At 27.4% G+C, this 21,090-nt stretch overlaps 1 protein-coding gene across 7 annotated transcripts in view; it reads left to right on the forward strand.

Moving 5' to 3' along the window:
* LOC100168938 (glutathione synthetase) overlaps window positions 1–20,747 on the forward strand; it is a 24,324-nt gene extending 3,577 nt beyond the window's left edge. For 2 of the 7 annotated variants that reach the window (XM_003242377.4, XM_029491510.1), the window contains exons 2-13: window positions 7,471–7,606; window positions 7,668–7,851; window positions 7,911–7,986; window positions 8,689–8,825; window positions 16,692–16,734; window positions 18,205–18,278; window positions 18,452–18,616; window positions 18,706–18,859; window positions 19,022–19,129; window positions 19,192–19,305; window positions 19,373–19,542; window positions 20,465–20,747. In XM_003242377.4, coding sequence (XP_003242425.1) covers window positions 7,504–7,606; window positions 7,668–7,851; window positions 7,911–7,986; window positions 8,689–8,825; window positions 16,692–16,734; window positions 18,205–18,278; window positions 18,452–18,616; window positions 18,706–18,859; window positions 19,022–19,129; window positions 19,192–19,305; window positions 19,373–19,542; window positions 20,465–20,594 — 1,458 coding nt within the window. In that variant the 5' untranslated portion in view covers window positions 7,471–7,503 and the 3' untranslated portion in view covers window positions 20,595–20,747. Of the gene's footprint in view, window positions 1–5,724; window positions 5,929–6,391; window positions 6,417–6,484; window positions 6,734–7,470; window positions 7,607–7,667; window positions 7,852–7,910; window positions 7,987–8,688; window positions 8,826–16,033; window positions 16,165–16,691; window positions 16,735–18,204; window positions 18,279–18,451; window positions 18,617–18,705; window positions 18,860–19,021; window positions 19,130–19,191; window positions 19,306–19,372; window positions 19,543–20,464 lie in introns of those variants that run through there. The other 5 variants (XM_008181743.1, XM_001942593.3, XM_008181745.3 and 2 more) reach the window with 5 other exon arrangements.
* The last annotated feature ends 343 nt before the right edge of the window (window positions 20,748–21,090 follow it).

Raw genomic sequence — 21,090 nt, forward strand, 5'->3', positions numbered from 1 at the left:
CACTGGTTAAGCGGTAATTTTTGAACTTGGAAGAGTGTCTAGTCGTAAGTCACGCGATTCAAGTCGATCGTATGACACAGCCAGCCAGGTAGGCAATCCCAGGATCGCAGACCATGCCCCGGGCGTGTATGTCCGGTTCTCGTATGTGTGTTGAAATCGGAAATTCGGATTCTGAGTTTGAGTGTCTAGATATCAGTCATCCCGGGAGAAAGTCGATTCCCGAACGGACAATCCGCCTACAGCGAAAAGTGCTCGAAATGTAATAAAACTTATTTAAGTATACACCTTTATGCTTCGTTAGGTATAAATATTTTTAAGTAAACATACTTTACTCATAATAGTTTTTAACGAATAAAGTAATTGGTAACTATTCCAAAATATAAAAATGAATAATAACTGGAACTGTTGTTAAAGCACAGGGCTTTGAGTTACTTAAGTACTAATGTAATAAAGTAATAATTAAATCAAAAAGTACAGTTGTATATTTAATGTCAATTGTTTAATAAACTATATTGTAAGCATATTTGTCAAACGGATATTAGTTAAAACAATAGGAGCGCAGTTTAAAATATGTGTAGTCATAGCAAAAGAATAGTTCTTAAGCAGTGATCAAAGTTATACAATTAAACAGTTAAGTCAAATGACAAAAGGGAAATCTAATAAGTGAAATAAAAGTGTTGTGTTGAGGTTTTAGGTATACGCCATGATCCTCAACAAAAATAATAATCAAATGAACAAATCATAGACATATAATAGAATAGACCAGGAATGATAGGGGTTTTACGTGTAATACACTGAAGCCAACATGTGTGTGAGAGAGACCGAAAATGTGAGATTTTTTTACGGAAGAAAAAATGTCTATACATTTTTTTTTTATAGTGCACCACATATTTAAAACACAATATATAAAATGATGGTTCTTATATGGCTTTTCAGTTATTATTTAATATTTTACTGAATATTGATTTTAGATAATATAAAATAATGTTGGAATTTTGACTGTACACAAGGGTTTATGAATGAATTTTAACACAAGATACACACTTTACATTCATAGTAAAATATTAGGCTTTGAATAATTAACTCAGACATATAAGTGGATATGATTACTTTTCAGTTTAGGTATATTGTAATAAAAAAACATTAGGTGGGTGAATTTCAACAGACTTAAAGATGATAAATTATTTTATACATTTTAATATTATTACAAATTATTGGTGTTTAAATAAAATTAATTTAGTATAATGATTACGTATTTTCTGATCAATGTCATTAGTACTAGAATTAATATGATGTAAACGTAATTTACAGTAAATATTTAAAATAATTTTTATAAGTTGAAGTACGTGATTATTTAATGGTTCTTGATCCAGTATATGAATTGATAGATTTGTAAAATATTTGTTAATATTTATATAATTCATGGCTTCTAATGTTATTTTCTACGTCGGATCGCAGACCATGCCCCGGGCGTGTATGTCCGGTTCTCGTATGTGTGTTGAAATCGGAAATTCGGATTCTGAGTTTGAGTGTCTAGCTATCAGTCATCCCGGGAGAAAGTCGATTCCCGAACGGACAATCCGCCTACAGCGAAAAGTGCTCGAAATGTAATAAAACTTATTTAAGTATACAACTTTATGCTTCGTTAGGTATAAATATTTTTAAGTAAACATACTTTACTCATAATAGTTTTTAACGAATAAATTAAGTGGTAACTATTCCAAAATATAAAAATGAATAATAACTGGAACTGTTGTTAAAGCACAGGGCTTTGAGTTACTTAAGTACTAATGTAATAAAGTAATAATTAAATCAAAAAGTACAGTTGTATATTTAATGTCAATTGTTTAATAAACTATATTGTAAGCATATTTGTCAAACGGATATTAGTTAAAACAATAGGAGCGCAGTTTAAAATATGTTTAGTCATAGCAAAAGAATAGTCCTTAAGCAGTGATCAAAGTTATACAATTAAACAGTTAAGTCAAATGACAAAAGGGAAATCTAATAAGTGAAATAAAAGTGTTGTGTTGAGGTTTTAGGTATACGCCATGATCCTCAACAAAAATAATAATCAAATGAACAAATCATAGACATATAATAGAATAGACCAGGAATGATAGGGGTTTTACGTGTAATACACTGAAGCCAACATGTGTGTGAGAGAGACCGAAAACGTGAGATTTTTTCATGGAAGAAAAAATGTCTATACATTTTTTTTTATAGTGCACCACATATTTAAAACACAATATATAAAATGATGGTTCTTTTATGGCTTTTCAGTTATTATTTAATATTTTACTGAATATTGATTTTAGATAATATAAAATAATGTTGGAATTTTGACTGTACACAAGGGTTTATGAATGAATTTTAACACAAGATACACACTTTACATTCATAGTAAAATATTAGGCTTTGAATAATTAACTCAGACATATAAGTGGATATGATTACTTTTCAGTTTAGGTATATTGTAATAAAAAAACATTAGGTGGGTGAATTTCAACAGACTTAAAGATGATAAATTATTTTATACATTTTAATATTATTACAAATTATTGGTGTTTAAATAGAATTAATTTAGTATAATGATAACGTATTTTCTGATCAATGTCATTAGTACTAGAATTAATATGATGCAAACGTAATTTACAGTAAATATTTAAAATAATTTTTATAAGTTGAAGTACGTGATTATTTAATGGTTCTTGATCCAGTATATGAATTGATAGATTTGTAAAATATTTGTTAATATTTATATATTTCATGGCTTCTAATGTTATTTTATTTACAACATTGCTTTTGTCAATTGCTTTAAAATGTCTGATGGTGCGTTCAGAAATTTTGCAAAGTTCAATAACATCAGAGCTTGCTTTGATTAATCCACCATGATTCTTACGATCCAAAAGTTTAGATTCTGATGATTCAATTTCTATCTCTGCAGCACATGTATCACATAAAATAGTTTTTTTTATTTTGCGTACTACAAAGCCAGCAATATAGGCTACTACATCATTAATAAAATTGCTATGCTGATAAACATACAATAAATCAGTAGTTTCTAAATTTTCTGTTCCAGCAACACACAATAAATCTAATAATTCTGGTTGAGTATCTTTAACCTTAATATTGCTACTAGATTTTCACACTTTTCACTTCATTCCTGGTCTATTCTATTATATGTCTATGTCTGTAATGGTAATATGTTATCAATTTTATTTTTAAAGACATTTAATTTATTATCATTGATTATCAATGTTATTTTTCACCTACTTAATTAATGTTCTATGATTTAAAAAATTTAAAAATTGTGATGTTTAAATCATGTATTATTATGTATACAAATGTCGATACGTCTCGCAGGGTGGGCCACGGCCCACCGCCCCCCCCCCCCCTGCGCGCACGCTTATGATGGTACCTACCTAAACATATCATTCAGACGAAATATAGTTTTGATGTATTATTTTTGGGATTAATTACGGCTCGGGCAAAATATTTTTCTTATGATAACATATTTTAGGGAAAACATATTTTTATGTTAAAATATGGTTATGATGAAATATTTTCAGATATATTACGCACCACCTACTTTTGCCAATCCACCGAATATTTGAGTGAATGTTCACGGCACCATCATATTATAAAATTTTCGTACCTAATCTTCTGCACTGGTTACCTATGTTAATTATTATCGTTCAAACCGGTAGCACCATGGCTAAGGCTAAGTTGCGCGAAGACTTATAGTGGTGTTCAAAAAAAAAGCTCCGGAGAAAAATTATCGTTAATTAGATGAATTTTATTTTATTAATATATTATTTTATCTTATTTATCTTATTGTATGACTTTCTATATTCATAGAATTTTTTGTTTCATGATTTGTATATTCTATTAATGGGGTTTATGATATAACTTAGGTTATTTTTAAATTCCATACACAAGACGTAATTTTAGATTTCTGAGCGGAGCAATTAATGTATTTATCTTACAATGATGCAAGTTTTTTTTTAAAATTTTTTTGTTGTGTGTCATCGCCGTTTGGGGCAGTTATACCTTCGATTTTCTTCAACAGTATCTTGTTTGATGGCAAAATTAATAACCTGACGTAACCTTTTTTTTATAGTTGGTTTTTGTGTAGGCCAACATTTAAAATTCTCAAAAGTTTTCAAAAGCGCAGGGAAAAACAAAACAGAAATTAAGGTAAAACGGTAATTTTTACGGTAAATCGATTTACGACAAAATCGATTTTGGTTTTTGGTGTAACTCTAAAACAAATAACCATAGATACATACAATTTTCATTGAATGTTTAGGTATATTAGCATTTAGAATTTTCTATACAAGACAAAATATTTCAACTTATTTTGAGCAGTTTACGGACGTTTTCAGTTATCAAATTTTTTAGTTTTTTTTTTACTATGAATGTCAATAAAATATTATTCGTTGGGTTAAAAAGCTTGACCAATTAATACAAAGCTCTTATATATAAAGCTTTATATATAATAATATATATTGTTATTATGAGCGTTAAAAAATATTAAAAATACCCAGTCACATTTTTTTTTATTAGCATTTAAAGTTCAAATTTTTACAAAATACGTTTAAATCTAGAAAATTTGCAAATTATTTTGAGTTAGAAATAAAAAAACTGTTTTTATATATTTTTTAGAATTTTTGGTTACAGAATTAACTATGTAAGTGGAACCTTGTTTTGAATTTTGTTAAATGTAAAAATAAATAGTTAATAATATCAATAATTAGAGCATAATCATTTGAATGATTAGTATTTCTAACATAATAAGGGGATTTTTTTTTCCTGAGATTTTATTTCGGAAGTTTTTTTCCTAGATTCAGTTGTAGCACAGAGTAGATCATGGCTAAATAACATGGTATGACAGCAACTGCTTACTGCGCATGACGACTACGTCATCCGGTCTCGGTAAAAAGGCGCGAAATCAAATATTGTATTATGATAACAGATAAATTAAATTTATCACTTATGAATTATGATAAAAAATAGTTAAAAATTTAAAATAATAGCGTTTGTAAAATTAATTAATTAATAGTTAATAGTTAATTTGTATACTAAACAGATAAATTATTACAGCAAAATAATAAAATATTATTATTACTATGTGAATTATACTATTCATGTTGCAGCATGCTTTAGAACTACAAGAAATTAGAAAGATATAATGTATAAAATAGTGTTGTTATTTAATTGTTATATTTAAAAATAATATACAATGAAACAATGTACGTGTAAACATGTTACACATGTACTAAAACAATTACATATATTATTATAATATAATAAGAATTCCCGCTAAATAGTATTTCAAATTGTGGGACCGGCTGACGTCATTTTTCAAGTGATAACAATGAATGCGCGTAACAACTGAATATCGTCAGAGTTGCTGTCATACCATGTTATTTAGCCATGGAGTAGATTAAATCTATTATCTATTATAATTTATAAATGACGTCAAATCATTCGTCAATTGTATCTATTCTGTTGTCAAATCTTCAGTGTTCTTATCAAATTAGACAAAAAAATGAAAAATCTGTTCCACGGCCATATCTATATGGCCGTGATCTGTTCACTGCTATCGCTTCCGGCGGAACCTGTGATAGTATATTGTGAATATATATTTCTCTATTCTGTGATACTATCAAATACTATAGATTTGATTGACACTATCAAAGGGCATCAGGAAATCACTAATCAGGCATAATATGCCATAATAATATTATTTGATCATATATTTTGTTTTATAGCAAGATGTTCTGCCGGAAACTGCAGCTGCTAGATTTTGCACAGAATAACTAATAATAACTAATAATTATTCTGTGGTTTTTGTATAATTTGATATTTGATAACAACTTATTTTGACGCCGCTTTAATAAGGATCGTTACGCAACTATATAGGTACTATATTATACTATAATATAATAATTTAATATTTAAGATTTATCACAGGAGACAAAAGAGATGATTTCATCAAATTTAAATTTTAGAGGAAAATACTAGAGTATAGGTATCTATATGTATATGTAGTATTTGATTTTACATTTTTAGTAATTTAGTATTTGTGATAAACTCATAATTAATATCAATAGAATGATAGAATTACAACAAAGGTATAACTATAAGCAGAAGAAACTATATAAGACTTAAGGGAAACGGCATACCTCCAGTTTGTGTTTAAAGACTTACAAATTGAGAATATCTATAATGATAACTAGTTTTAAATAATTTTTGATTTAAAGCGATATAAAAACGTTAGCGTGTTGGTGCACACAGAATATTATATCATAACTTATAGATTATATACTATTAAAATCCTTGAACGAGGCCCATTTGTATTATTTAGCCTGACTCGTTTACTTCATAAGCTAAAGATAACACATAAGTAGGTAAGATTAGAAAATATAATATAAATAATTACTTAATTAGTAAGATTCATGGTAATATTTTATGTATCATAGATATATAAAAACTTAACAGTCATACAGTTTTTTTCAAGTTTAAATAAATTTAAGTTAACTTTGTGTTGTTATTAGTCACCTCAAAATTCTCATTAAATGTATAATATAAACTAAATTATGATCAGAGAGGTTATTGTTGTACTTTTTAGTAACAAGTGTGAAGGAAATCAGGTTTTTGTTTGCTGGGCTCCTTTTCTTTATTCAATTTTAATTGTTAGTTTTTATACAATACTATGTTACAATTGGTAAGTCTTTACTAATTTTATCATAAATTATTGTATCTCGATAATTAATAATAAAAACAATAATATAAAAATATAAAACATTAAATATTATAATAATGAAGAGAAAACATTTAAAGCTCATTTGTTTAAGTTTTTAAACTTGTTTGAAGTATAAAATCAGGGATGGTTTTTATTACGAAGATATTTTTGTAAGAAAGAGGATTAATGAAGGAAAATTTGAGATATTGAGAGGAAAAATGGTAATTTAAAAAGTAACTATTACATGAAATAGAGGGAAAATTAATGAATAGAAGTTTAAGGTCATAATATGTGTCCCCTACACCGTTAGGTGGGATACAGTATGGACTGTTATTGAGCCCCAATTCGTAGGAATATGACTATGACCAGCGGGACTGATTTTTAGAGATAGAAATCACAGCTGAGGAGGGATGATTGTGGATATTACCTACCTACTTTAGACCTAGAGGCAAAGAGCTCTGGAATTTTGAGCATCTAATTTCCATTTTAAATTCATTAATATTTATAAAAATGTCTTATATACATTAAATATACTTAAACATTTACCTATAATGAAATATGTACAAAAATGGATCAACTAGTTTCTTGTACAATTTATAACCACATAAAATAGCTACAATATAGTTGTCTTTTTAAATTATTAGTTTAAATCATATTGCCTGGCTGAATGTAAAATATAAGCTTTATTTATGTAATAATATTTTATACATATTATTTAGATTCAAAACTAGCACACTTCAATACATCATAAAATGGCAGCAAATTTAAATCCATGTATATCACTTCCAATAAGTTTGAGTAAAAATGATTTTCAAGATCTCATACAGAAGGTTAAAGATTGGACCATCATGCACGGTTATTATAATTTTTACAAATTTTTACAAACATGTTAATTAATTTATAAACATTGTTTTAGGAGGTGGTATGAGGTCGAAAACACAATTCTCCAATGATTCCTTAACTGTGGTACCGTTTACACTATTGCCATCAGTTTTTCCACGATCTGAATTTAAAAAAGCAGTTGCAATACAACCAGCGCTGAATGAGCTTACACATCGAGTATCTAATGATCATGAATTTTTATACTCTTGTTTAGAAAAGTATTAACATTTTTAATTGGTAATTATACAGTTTGAATAAAATTTATTTTTATTTTTAGAACAATAGAAGTTGATGAATTTACGCGTAATTTATTTAAATTATATGAAACTATGCGGAATGAAGGTTTCACGCAGGTAAGTTTCTGATTTTTATAAAGCATGTCTCACATTTTTCACTTTTTATTAAACAGATGTACCTATATTTTTACACATATTTTTACATTCAACAAGCATTTTGAATTGTGTGCAAGGCAATGTTTAAATGAGATTGTTCCATAAACATGCACTTGGGTGGGGCAGGAGCACGTGCACATTACACGTCTATGTGCAACTACTGCTATAAGTTTTATACTTTTGTCAATATCGTAGATAATGACACATTTTACGAACGGTAAGACTTCCTTCCCAGGGTGAAGGGGGGTACACAAATGGTAAGACATCTCTTGCAAATAATTATTGAAAACCCCTATGGAGGACTGATCTAGGATTTTATTAAAACATAATAAATAAGTGTTAAATTATAATGATATAATAATTAAATAACAGCCTAATAATCTAGATGTTACATTATTCATATATAAATACATTTTACTATACGCTTTTGACACTAATAGCTTCAGTTAAAGGTCTTATAAAAAGATTACTAATACAGTAATATAAATAATAATAATAATAATAATATGAAAAACCATTATTCAAGTAGTGATAATATTCGCATCATTATAAATAGCTAAAATTCATTATAATTATTAGCGCTGCTTATGGAAATGATAAAAATTATTACATTTCATCTCATTGGGGATATACATATATGCTTATCACATATGATTTTTCAAGCGCTTGAGCCTGGGAATATTGCGCTCAGACATCATGCAGGAAAAGGAATCAAGCGATGATCGCATCAAACAAGTTGAAATGAACACAATTGCTAGCGGATTTGGTTGGCTTGGTGTCGTTTCCGGGGACATTCACAGGTCAGGATTAAACACACCTAACTTTCTATATATCTGGACCCAAATCTTTTTTGTTGTTGTATATATATATATCAGACCTTTGTCTTTATCGAGTATCAGATACTGATTGGTTTTTGTTTCTTCTAATTTAAATAGTTTTTTGTGTTCTGACAATATAACGATAAACATAAATTATTTAAAATATGTATTCATCATACTAAATCAATTATTATAAAATCAGCTATATTTGTATATATTTTCATAATATTTTAGTGGGGTGTAACCTGTTTGTGTATATTTTTACAATTTCACTTGTAAATTGATAGAATATTTGTGCACAAGTATCGAAAAACTAACAACCCATTTGCGTACATTCTTACAGTCTGTTTGCATTAACTTTTTTCTTTATTAACTTCTCTAACTATTATATTTTAGGCAAAAACTAATAAGTAAAAAATTGATGTGTAAAAAAATACCTTTTGGTATGATTATAGATTTCAGCATTATATTAAATATTAAAGTTTAGGTAAAATAAAAATGTATAAAAAACATATAAAAATGTATAGTATGTAATAACTTACAAATACTTTTAAAATATAATTTTAATAATTAAAAAGTTAAAAGTTAAATCTTATCTACTTTAAATGCTCCCATGTTGAGTGACGTCCATTGGTATTAAATTCTATTTTTTACAAATTTAGATTTTTGTTGTTGCTTTAGAACAATTTTATTAGTGATGTGTTGAACTGTTCAAATCTCGAAACAAACCGAACTCTTGATGTTTATTTTGGTTCAAAATTCCTATACTAGGTATAATAAAATGTCGAACCTTATTATCAAGCATCTTTTACTGTTTGAAATCAAACTTCAAATATTTGCCGATCCAGAGTTTCTGGTCCCAACGGTTTGAAGACCAAATATTTGTTCTTTTTTTGAAAAGTTATTTTTGAAAATGTATAATGATTATTTACTATTTAGAAATTGTTAGACTATTAGAGTCCGCATACATTAATTGCTATTTTTATTTTTATCTTATTTATTGTAACTGGAAAAATCTATTTTGGATAAACCCAATATTCAGATACCGCGGCTGTGTTGTTGATAATAATATCTTTACAATAATATTCTATATTTCTAATTTCTAAAATACAAGAATTAAAAATATAATTATTGTAATTATAAGTTACCTATGCAACCATTTAATTTACACATGAAAAAAAATGTTGAGTTCGACTTACAATGATTCTAGGTTCGGTTCAGGTTTGATAAAATAATTTAAGTTTAGTTCAATTTCAAAAATCAAGGTTTGACCCATCCCTAAAATTTATGAAATATTTTATTTCGTAGAATTGTAGCGAGGAATTTGTGAAGGCAGTAAAGAGATCCAGCTCACAATAATAACTTTGTTTTAAATTTTGTAAAGTATTGCTTACTTTATATTCATAACTAGAGCTCCGATTTGAATGCATTTGGATATTTATTCTGGTTGATCTTATGATATGTTTAAGTGAGCATAGCATTTTTTTCATGACATAAAAATTTAAACTATGCAACTTTTATGGTGTTTTTATTATTTTTCATAATCGACATTTACCCATTTTTTTTATTTTAACGGCTTATTTTACGATTTTAGTTGTATATTTCATTTGAAATAATTACTGTTGTAATACAGTAAGAAAAATAAGTATTATATTTAAAGTTCGATTAATATTGAAATAAATTAGTAGGCAGGTAAACCCGTAAGTATAACCTGTTTTCCTAATTATATTTTTTTCTTATTGATTAAACTACTTAAAAAACACAAATATTTTAAAGAAAATTATTTTTGGTAGCATTCCATAATGTTAAATTTGCTATTTTAATTCAAAAAAAATTAATGTGTTTTGATAATTTTTTAATGCATATTTTTTTTTCATGCATATTTGAACATTTTAGTGCTTATATTTATGCATATTTAAGATTTTTAGTGTATATTTTATTGGTTTTTGATGCGTACAAATCTGCTCTCTAGTCATAACTTACAGATTCGTTATTTTAAATATTACAGTGTAATGATCTATTAATAAATTTAAAGGTAAGAATATTATCTGGTGCCAAATGTCCTTATGTTTTTAATATTATAATTTTAAAGCAAGTTGTAAGTACATATTTTAAAATATTATATTATTTAATATATAATATATATTTATAATTTGTTTATTTGACTAAATTTTAGTATCATGATAAAAATATTTTAACAATGATATTTTAATGAAGGTAGGTAGATCTGGACCGTAGACTCTCCCCAATTCCATCCTTGGGTGCCCTAGTATACTAATCCATACAAATGTTCTTAATGATTATTATTGTTACTTATATAGTTGTATGCCTAGGTATATTATCTTATTAAAAAAAAAAATTGATTTAGTTATTTGTACTATAAAAAGTTGTTTGCAAACAAGTTGTAAGATTATGCGCAAACTTGTTATGACCCTTTTTTAAATTTGTGCGCAAATGGGTCATGTATGTGTGCAAACAGGCTGTACCCAAACGAAGTCTTACTTTATTGTATTTTATAATCTTAAATCTTCAAATGCATCATTTTACTCATATGCCTGGCTTTATATTACTGTTTACCTTCTATAGCTTAATCTAATAATTTGAACCTGCAATGAATTTAATAAAATTAAATATTTTTTATTAATAACTGACTGTTAATATTTACTCTCATAGTAGGTATTTACATTTTTTTTTATATTTACACTTTATTTGCTTTATTACAATTACTATTAGTGTGAAATGTCATTCAAATTTCTAAGATTTCTATAAGAACAAATGATTTTTATTTTTTACTATAGATTTAAGTAGTAAAATATTTTAAGAATACCGCAAATTTCATCTTTTTCTAAAAATATTAAACTCCTAAAAGGTATAGTTTTAATACACTTGGAGAAAATTATAAAGAATTGATTTAATTTTAATTTCATTGTTATTGTTAAAATACTTAATATTGGTGACCATAATTGAGATATTTAGGAATGAAATTCTCAAAGGTTCAAAAATATTCAATTAAATGATAAAAAATGTTTGTTCCTTAAGTTCATTAAAATTATATAGGTAGGTACGATTAAATTAATTAAAATGTCATATTTAAACATTAGAACTAAATGTAAATTTGTATCCTTACAAATATAAAATTATAAGGTAGAGCAGCAATTTAATATAACATTGTGCACACTATTAGATGGCAAAATACAAATAATTGAAACATAATAAAAATGTATATATTAATACTTATTTAATAGCGTTGTCTTACTCTTATATGAGTATACTCCAGCCCACGAAAGAACATTACCGTTTTGCACATGTAAACTCCCAACAAATAACCGATCTGAGGCACACTTTCCCTCACTTTGTGCCGTGTCGGTTTAGGTTGTATATATGTATATAAATTATACAGTTGAGTGTTACCGAACGTACCAAACATTAACGAACCTTTGTCGTTGAGTGGAGGATGTGCGAGATTGGAAGAATTTTGTTCGGGACACAGTAGTGTTCTCTCGTGGGCTGGAGTATAATGTAATAACTTGATAATAATTAAGATGTGCTGTTATTTAATAATTTATTAATACAAGAGTTGGCTGTTTATAATGTATAATTCATAGTTTATTTATTGTTTTTGTTGCAAAGGAGCATGTAGATAAAACTGCTTAAACTAAAACTTAAGGGCTGTATTCATAGTTGATGCTTAAGAATAAGTATTGCTTAAACTATATTTATGACTCAAATGAGACTTTAGCTTAGGATAAAAAAAAGTATTGCTTAAATTAAGGTTGGTCGAGACCTACCTTAAGCATTGTTTATAGTTATTATCGCAAATTTTTATTTTTTAAATCATCAAAATTAGCTTAAGCCATACTTATTCTTAAGCATCGACTATGAATAACCAACAGACTTTCGTGTTATTAATTACTATTATAGAATATTGTACTATAACATTAATTTTCTCTAAAATTTGTTGGCAACTTTTTAATTTATTTGAAATCGCAACACTGTCAACATAACAATTTTACAATAATAACATATACCTATATTATTATAGGTCCTATAATAATACAAATAAATAAATGTTAGCACTTTATAGTTTATATATTATATAGCATAATTAAATAATAGTAATTTGGAATAGAAATCAATTCCAATCAGGATATACTCTATTGTATGCAATTTACTTAAAATTGCGGTCCTTAAAAATGTAATATAAATAAATAGTATACATATACATTATCATGAACCACTCATTATTTCAAAAAATATTAATGTTTATAAAAAACAAATGTACATGGTTTCTAGTTGAAAAAAACATTTTTTAAAAGTAAACTTTATATTTTTAAAAATTGTTATCTTTATTATTAATAAGTTTTTCACTTTTTTGAGTGACAACATACAGTTTTAATTTCATATACCAAGGCAGAACATTTTTCTAAGTATTTCAATATATAACTGCACTCCACGTCTCCACTTATCAATACTTTAATACTTGTAACTCATAAACTACTCATTCTAAAATCGTTTTTTTTTTTATGTCTCGAAATACTCAGATAAATATTCTGCTTTCGAAGATTAAATGAAAACTGTATGTTGTCATTCAAAAAAGTAAAAACTTAAAAAATTCTAATTTCTAAGGATAAAAAATATTTATATTTTAAATACTGTTAAAGAAAAAAAAATTACTCACATAGTTACGTACGCTAATAACCATTGCCGTTGAAGCGTTTTGTTTAATAACAAAAAAAAAAAAAAAAAATATTTAAAAATATTATTTTTTATAAAACACTATTAATACCAACATTTCTGTCTTAACAAAGACTTTTACTAACAATTCTGATATACATATTAACGGTTAATATTTATTATAAGTAACTACTTCAAATATTGAAATATAATAGAATAATTCTGTATTTGAAAGTGTATTATAATCAGGTGTATTTTTTGTGAATAATTAAAAACAATGAAAAAAAAAAAAACTGAATAGTTTATCTGCGAAATAGTAGGTGTTGAATGTAGCCTTATTATTGAATATATCACTACAATATATATATATTAAAATTTGGATTCAATTAATAACAATGATAAATCATTGCCTAAGAAAAACAAACTCGAAGGGGAGACAATCTGTTAGCATATATTTTTAAAGAATATTGTTAGTATATAGAATACTGCTGGGTGATTCTTTTATCATTGAACACTCATTATTTCAAAAAGTATACATTTTTTTGAAAATATTTTTTATATAGTTTCAAGTCGCTTGTAAAACAACGTTTTTCTTAAAAAATTTTATTTTTAAATATTTTTATCATTATAATTTTTTAAGTTTTTTACTTTTTTGAATGACAACATTGGGTTTTAATTTTATATTCCAAAGTAGAATATTTTTCTTAGTATTTTGATACATGAAAATTGAATTTGGGGCGAGTAGTTTATGAGTTATAAATATTCAAAGTTTAGATAAGCGGAGTGGAGTAGTACGGGGTTACCCCGCGAAATGTTTGTCCAATAAACAATAATAATATATGTTGTGATAAAAATTTTCAAATATCTAGAATACTAATTTTTGAATTGTAACATAATATACACATTGATGCGTTGCCTGTTTGACTGATGAGGACACTCACACAAGTATGTCGGTTTTTATTTAATCAATAAAAAAATACACAATTGCTTAAAATATTTTATAAATGGAACGCATACCTACTTAATTTCTATTTTTTTGGGTGGAAGACCACATTAGAATTTTACCTCTTTCATTATCAATGGTTTTATTTTTATCTACTAGTTACTACCTCACTATTTTTTACTGTTGGCGTAATATTAACTATAATAATATTATTGACATCTATATAATAATATACATACCATTGTTTCTATGCCTATCGTTAATGTTCCTATAATCTCTGTAATCTTAACATTAATGGTCTAAATATAAAAATTCAGTGCCGATGCAAAAAAACCAAGTGCCCTATTAAAAAAAATACTTAGTATTCTGGAAGATTTGTTTGGTATTTTAAATAGACTAAAAGGCCCAGTTCATTAGGGCCCCAATGCGTAATTGTTCAACATATTACAAGCCTTGTTTTCTGCCGAATTGTTAGTAGAAAGAATTAAGATGGATTTGCGGAGAAGTAACAAATGTTGATAAAATTATGGATACCAATTACCATATAAGTAATACGTATGATTAAAATCAGAACTACCTATAGTTTACAGATTTGAAAAATTATATCTTATTCTCCTTTCTTTGGCCAAGTACTCAAGTATCATTTAACATAGCATAACTTGCATCTACATTCTTAATTGAACTTATCTTTTGCAAATTTATGATTGCTCCTGACACCTTTATAACAGCTGCTCTTCGCTTGAACTGAAAGTTTCTTTGGTTTTTTCTACGTTTCCTATGGTTGTCTTTTAATTGTATTTACTGTTTCCTCTTCCATGCACATCCAACATAATAAGTCTTTACATACTTTGTGGTAATTTCACATTTTCTGGTAATGGTTTAAAAATATTTCACTGTTGGATCTTTGAAAATTTGATCTAATCCGATCTAATCTAAGACCTGTAAATAATTTTATCTTTAAGGATTGGTACGACATAATAATTGTTTTTTTTTATTTTATATATTCTCAGATTTTGTTCACTGATCACTTCAACGTCTCGCCAATATCGTCGACTTTCAAATTCCTATTGATCATGATTAAAGAGTAATTTAAAAAATGTATAATTATAGTGTACACTATTTTGCTGCAACATTAAAAGTTGTGGTGATGAAGTGTTGTCACTTCTCACCTGCATTTAGGTACCATCGGTTCTGCTAGTATCATATTTGTATTTTTGGCATATGTATTATAAAAATTCCGTTCTTTTCCGAAACAGAGATGTTGTGGAAAACGTCCACATAATACGTAATATTATATGCATTTATAATAGAATTATATATCGGTATCGATACTGTTTTTCATGCTTTCTCTAATTTGATACCATTGTCTATCATTTGCATACACTCGTACATAGTTTTTACATACTTAAGCATAGTTATAGTTACTTCTTTAAAAAAAAAAAATGCTTGTTGGATGGATGTTGGTAAAAAAAACATAAAACATAATTTGTGTGAATCTTTGCTCGGGGTTTAGACGACTCTTCTGTAGAAAGATACACGTTGTGTATTTGTGTTGATGTGTGGTGCTTTACAGTCGCGGTGTCTGGGATTATTGAGATCCGACTACTTGTTGGACGTTTGCAATTCCACATCCGTGAAACAAGTGGAAATGAACACGATCGCTTCGAGCTTTGCCGGTTTGACATCTTCAGCCCCAACTCACAGGTACATAACAATCACCAGCAACTGCAGCTGCAAAAAATAATGTTGGGTCTATACTCTATACTGACTTAAAACACCCTGTAACAATATAATATATTATATAGAATATTATTCTGCATCCAACCAGCCTTATGTATATTATATGTTTTCATTCCTTTATGTTATAAGTGTAGATAATAATTTTAATTAATAATATTACGTGTACTTATAATTTAGTGCCTTTACACCTATTTTATAATAATATTATTATTATATATAAGTACGCGCCTCTATTTGAGATAGATAAGTACCCAAATAATATATTATATTATATATTAGCGCCGCTTAAATTCTTTTTTCTTTCTTTCTTCTAACCCTTAAAATTGGAAACTTGATCGAAGACAGAGGTCTAATGTAGTAATGTTGGATCGATAAATTATCTATACCACTAAGAACAATATCGTTTTTAATACTTAATATATACCCAAAATACCTCACACATTACACGATTATACCGTCGACAATGTGAAAATCATTTTTTTCTTTTTCAGATTTGTATTTCAACAGTTGGGTTTGTTGGACAAACTGAGTGTGGTAAGTATTATTTTATAATACTTGTTCAGATGCAGGGGCGGTTCCAGGCATTCTCCAAGGGGGGAGGGGGCACACTTTTTGTGGATAAAATATTGGTTTTAAAATTTTTGTCTAATTTTCCATTTAAGTTTAAATTTTATTTGCGTAAAATGAAAAGTCTTTTTCCAAATATGGTTAACTGTTAAGATTTAATTTATTTATAGAATTATAATAATTAATAATGATATAGGTAAGTATGTATATACAAATAATGTATCAAGATTACTATGTATGCTGAAATAAATACTTTACTTAAGTAATAACTAGTTTAAGGATTAATATACTTTATACTACTATAATACTAAACACTACATACTTACTATAAATTAAAAAAAAATTTGTTACCAATTTATCATTTTTCATAAATTAATCTTTACTACATTTCTATTTTTTAAGAAGTTGCTTAAGTTATAGTGACATTTGTTGTCTCCGTCTTTAAAGTGCGTAACATAGCAAATTTTTTTACACTCAGCAGAACACTTTTATCTCCATTAGTTATAACATTAGTGTGAATTGATCTCTTATCATAGGCACAAATAGGGGGAGGGGTTTTAGGCGCTAAACCCTCCTAAGAATGTCCATAGCCCTCCCAAACATTTCCTACATTTTGTTTTAAGCTTATTCAATATTATCAAAGTAAGGCCCTATTAGCTCTATTAGCCCCTCCAAATCTCAAACGCTATTTGCGCCTATGCCTCTTATAAAATTAAAGGTAAGATTATTATCTAGACATGATATTATAGGCTTTTAATTATTTTTTAATTTTAAAGCGAGTTATGAGTATTTTAAGATGTACAGATTACAATTTTAAAATACACAGAACTCGCTTTAAAATTAAATTATAATAAAAAGCCTATGTCATTGTCTAGATAATAATCTTACCTTAATTTCATAAGAAGTCAATTCACACAAATTTTTAAACTAATGGAGATAAATGTGTTCTGCTGATCGTAAAATTTGCTATATTACGCATTTGTAAGACGGAGACAAAAAATGTCACTGTAAACATCCCCTTAATGTTTTGTACTAACTTACATGCAAATAAAATTAATGAAAGTTTAAAATAATAATATTTATGATTTGTATATAGATACCAACTACTAGTTATTATACTATTTTAATTTATAGATATTTAATTTCATGGAATTTATAAACATTTAAATGACCAAACACCGCGCATACTTTTCCCACGGACTGCTGGCAATTCTAGATTTTATAAAAATAGTGTCTTATATAATTATTTTATGGGAACATTTTTTTTTCTCAATCAAATGTGAAGACGCGCGAGCCTTCTGCGCCTGTCCCTGGAGCCGCCACTATACAGATATATTTAATTCTGTCCGTCTTCTTTGTAAATTATAAGACACTAATATGATTGCACTGCGTCACTCTTATCTGTTACTCGTTTTTTAATTGATTTTTGATTTTTAGTTACCTGAAAATAATGCATTACAAGGTCTAAGTTCAGCAATCGTTAAAGCTTGGGAACTGTTCAACGAAAAAGAGTATGTAAATTGTTAGATATAATTTTATTTATCTAAAAGATAAAATATATTTTGGTCTCAAACCGAAACCGGTTAGAATTTTTTTTACACCTTTACACTAATTGGGCAAGGCAGGTGGAAAATGACAATAATAATGTAGTTATTATACATTATACGGTTTTAAATTGTTTTAGCTCAGTTATCTTGGTGATTATTGAAAATCAATCTATGAATATCTGCGACCAACGTTTTCACCAATTTGAAATCGCTCGTCAAAGACCAGAAGTCAAAGTCATCGTCAAGACGCTGACACAGATGTCCAATGAAGCAAAGTTATCAGATTCCAAAGGCCTATTAGTGTAAATAGATAAAAAAAATAATACATGAGCCCATTAATTAACTATGTGCACTAGTTAAAATAATAATATAATATTAATTTAATTTTTAGACAAGGAAAAAAGGTTGCTGTTGTCTACTATAGGGCCGGTTATTCGCCTGATCATTATTTTGGCGAGGCTGAATGGTCTGCACGCTTGATGATTGAACGTTCAACGGCTATTAAATGCCCGAATATTCAATATCATTTGGCAGGAACTAAAAAAGTATGTTAATAAAGTGCGAAAAAAATAACGTTGTTGTCGCCAGGTCTAGAATTATAAGATAATTTAAATTACAAACATGTATAAATATGATAATTGGCTCTTATTTGTTGTGTGAATATAATATCAATAGAATTATAGCTCGAAGCGTCATTTTAATTTCAGGTACAACAAGCTTTGGCGACTCCAGGAACACTAGAACGTTTTGTTAAAGACCCCAAAAAAGCTGCAGAAATCCGAAAAGTGTTCACGGGATTGTACGCCCTAGACTTGGTGAGTGATGATTGCCGCGTGTACAGTTAAGTGGACACATTAATTTTATACCATATTTTTAGGACGAAAATGGCGACAAAGCTGTTAAAATGGCCTTAGATGCTCCGGATCGATTTGTGTTGAAACCGCAAAGAGAAGGTGGGGGCAATAATTTGTACGGAGAGGATATCAGAAAAGTAATGTTTTATGATTGATAAATACTATATTCTTGTCTTATTTATATGTTCTGTGTATATTTTATAGAAACTCATGAGCTGCATGGAAAACAAAGAACGATCAGCTTGGATTCTGATGGACAAAATAAATCCGCCTGTCCAACAAAATTACCTAATTAGACCGAATCAGGATTTTGAGAAAAACTCTACTTTATGCGAAGTTGTTTCTGAGATGGGTATCTTTGGTACCATATTATGGTGTGTACCTTCTTATGTTATACATTTTAATATTAAATATAACCTACTTATAATATAGAAAAATGTAGACATTAGAGATAAGCTAGTTTAAAATTGTTAGCAAAACAAATTGTAACATAAACGTATTACCTAGTAAATACACTTACACGGTATGTAAGTACTAGCCACTAGGTACACACAATGAAATGTCGCATGTTAATAACTACCATTCCTGTCAATTTAATTTTGAAATTAAAAGTTATGAACATTAAATAGATACTAATATTATAGGTACTATACATTGAATTTACAATTATTGTAAAGAAATAATGTTTGAATCAATCGTGTTTGTTTAAAGTTAAAACGGACACTATTTAATTCATTATGACCAGACTCAATAATAATAAAAACTATTAAAATATTTTAATAAGATTTCAAAATTCAAAATATGGGTTCAAAAGAACCTATTAATAATACACAAATTTAAAATATTAGGTGTACAAAATTAATTATTTATTATGAATACAGTTAATTCTAAAAATTAAAAATAAGTTCTAAGAAAATCTAATTATTGTGTTGAATAGTAATAAATAATATTAATTATAATAAATTCATCGATTTAATATGAAATGTGAAATTTTTATTAAATAAAAATGTCATAAGAAGTTAAAACAATGTGTAAACAGCAGCCAACAATATTATTTGTATAGCTGATTCACATAAATGTCATAAATCACACTACAATAATTTGGTGTGTACTGTTGTGATTGAGTTTTTGTTACTATATATACATTAAGTAATAATATAAAAATGTACCCTCGCCATACACAAATCATTTTTTCGACCAGAGTTAACATACTATAAATTGTTATAACTCATGTGCTATACTCTGGTTCTAGTAGTACTTTTGTTGTTGTTATTTATTTGCAAACAAATGTTTCAGTGACGGTGATGAAATATTGATCAACGAACAAGTGGGACATATGATGCGCACAAAACTAACATCGTGCAATGAGGGCGGTGTGCACGCTGGTGACGGTGTGTTGGACAGCCCATTCCTCATTGATGACTAGTGACTAGCCGAAAAAAATTAATAAATACAGCGTTGGGAACATATTATACAAAAATATTTTATTACTGTTACATATTTATTATTATATACACATTCTGTGCAAATGTTACCAATACATATTAATTTTTTTATGAAATAAAATAATATACACAAATTCAAATATTTATTTATTTTGCCACAAACTAAATATAATATTTATACTTTATAGCGTAATATGTTAGAATACAAAATGGTATTCACCAAACCAAGGCACGGATATCAGTACTTAACATTTATGGTTATTTAGAATAAAAAAGTTACATAATATCTGAAATTTATTTTTATTATTATTATTTTAAATTTATTACAAGTGTGTCAACGCAATATTGGTTTTCTCTGTTACTCCCACGCACAACATGGCAAATTTGCATTCAGCAGAAGTGCAGAACCAACCTTGTACCATTAGCTGTAGTGTTAGAACAAAATGATTATCATCAAACTTAAAGTCTAGAACATTA

Source organism: Acyrthosiphon pisum, chromosome A3, assembly GCF_005508785.2.
Source record: "Acyrthosiphon pisum isolate AL4f chromosome A3, pea_aphid_22Mar2018_4r6ur, whole genome shotgun sequence".
Classification (NCBI taxonomy): Eukaryota; Metazoa; Arthropoda; class Insecta; order Hemiptera; family Aphididae; genus Acyrthosiphon; species Acyrthosiphon pisum.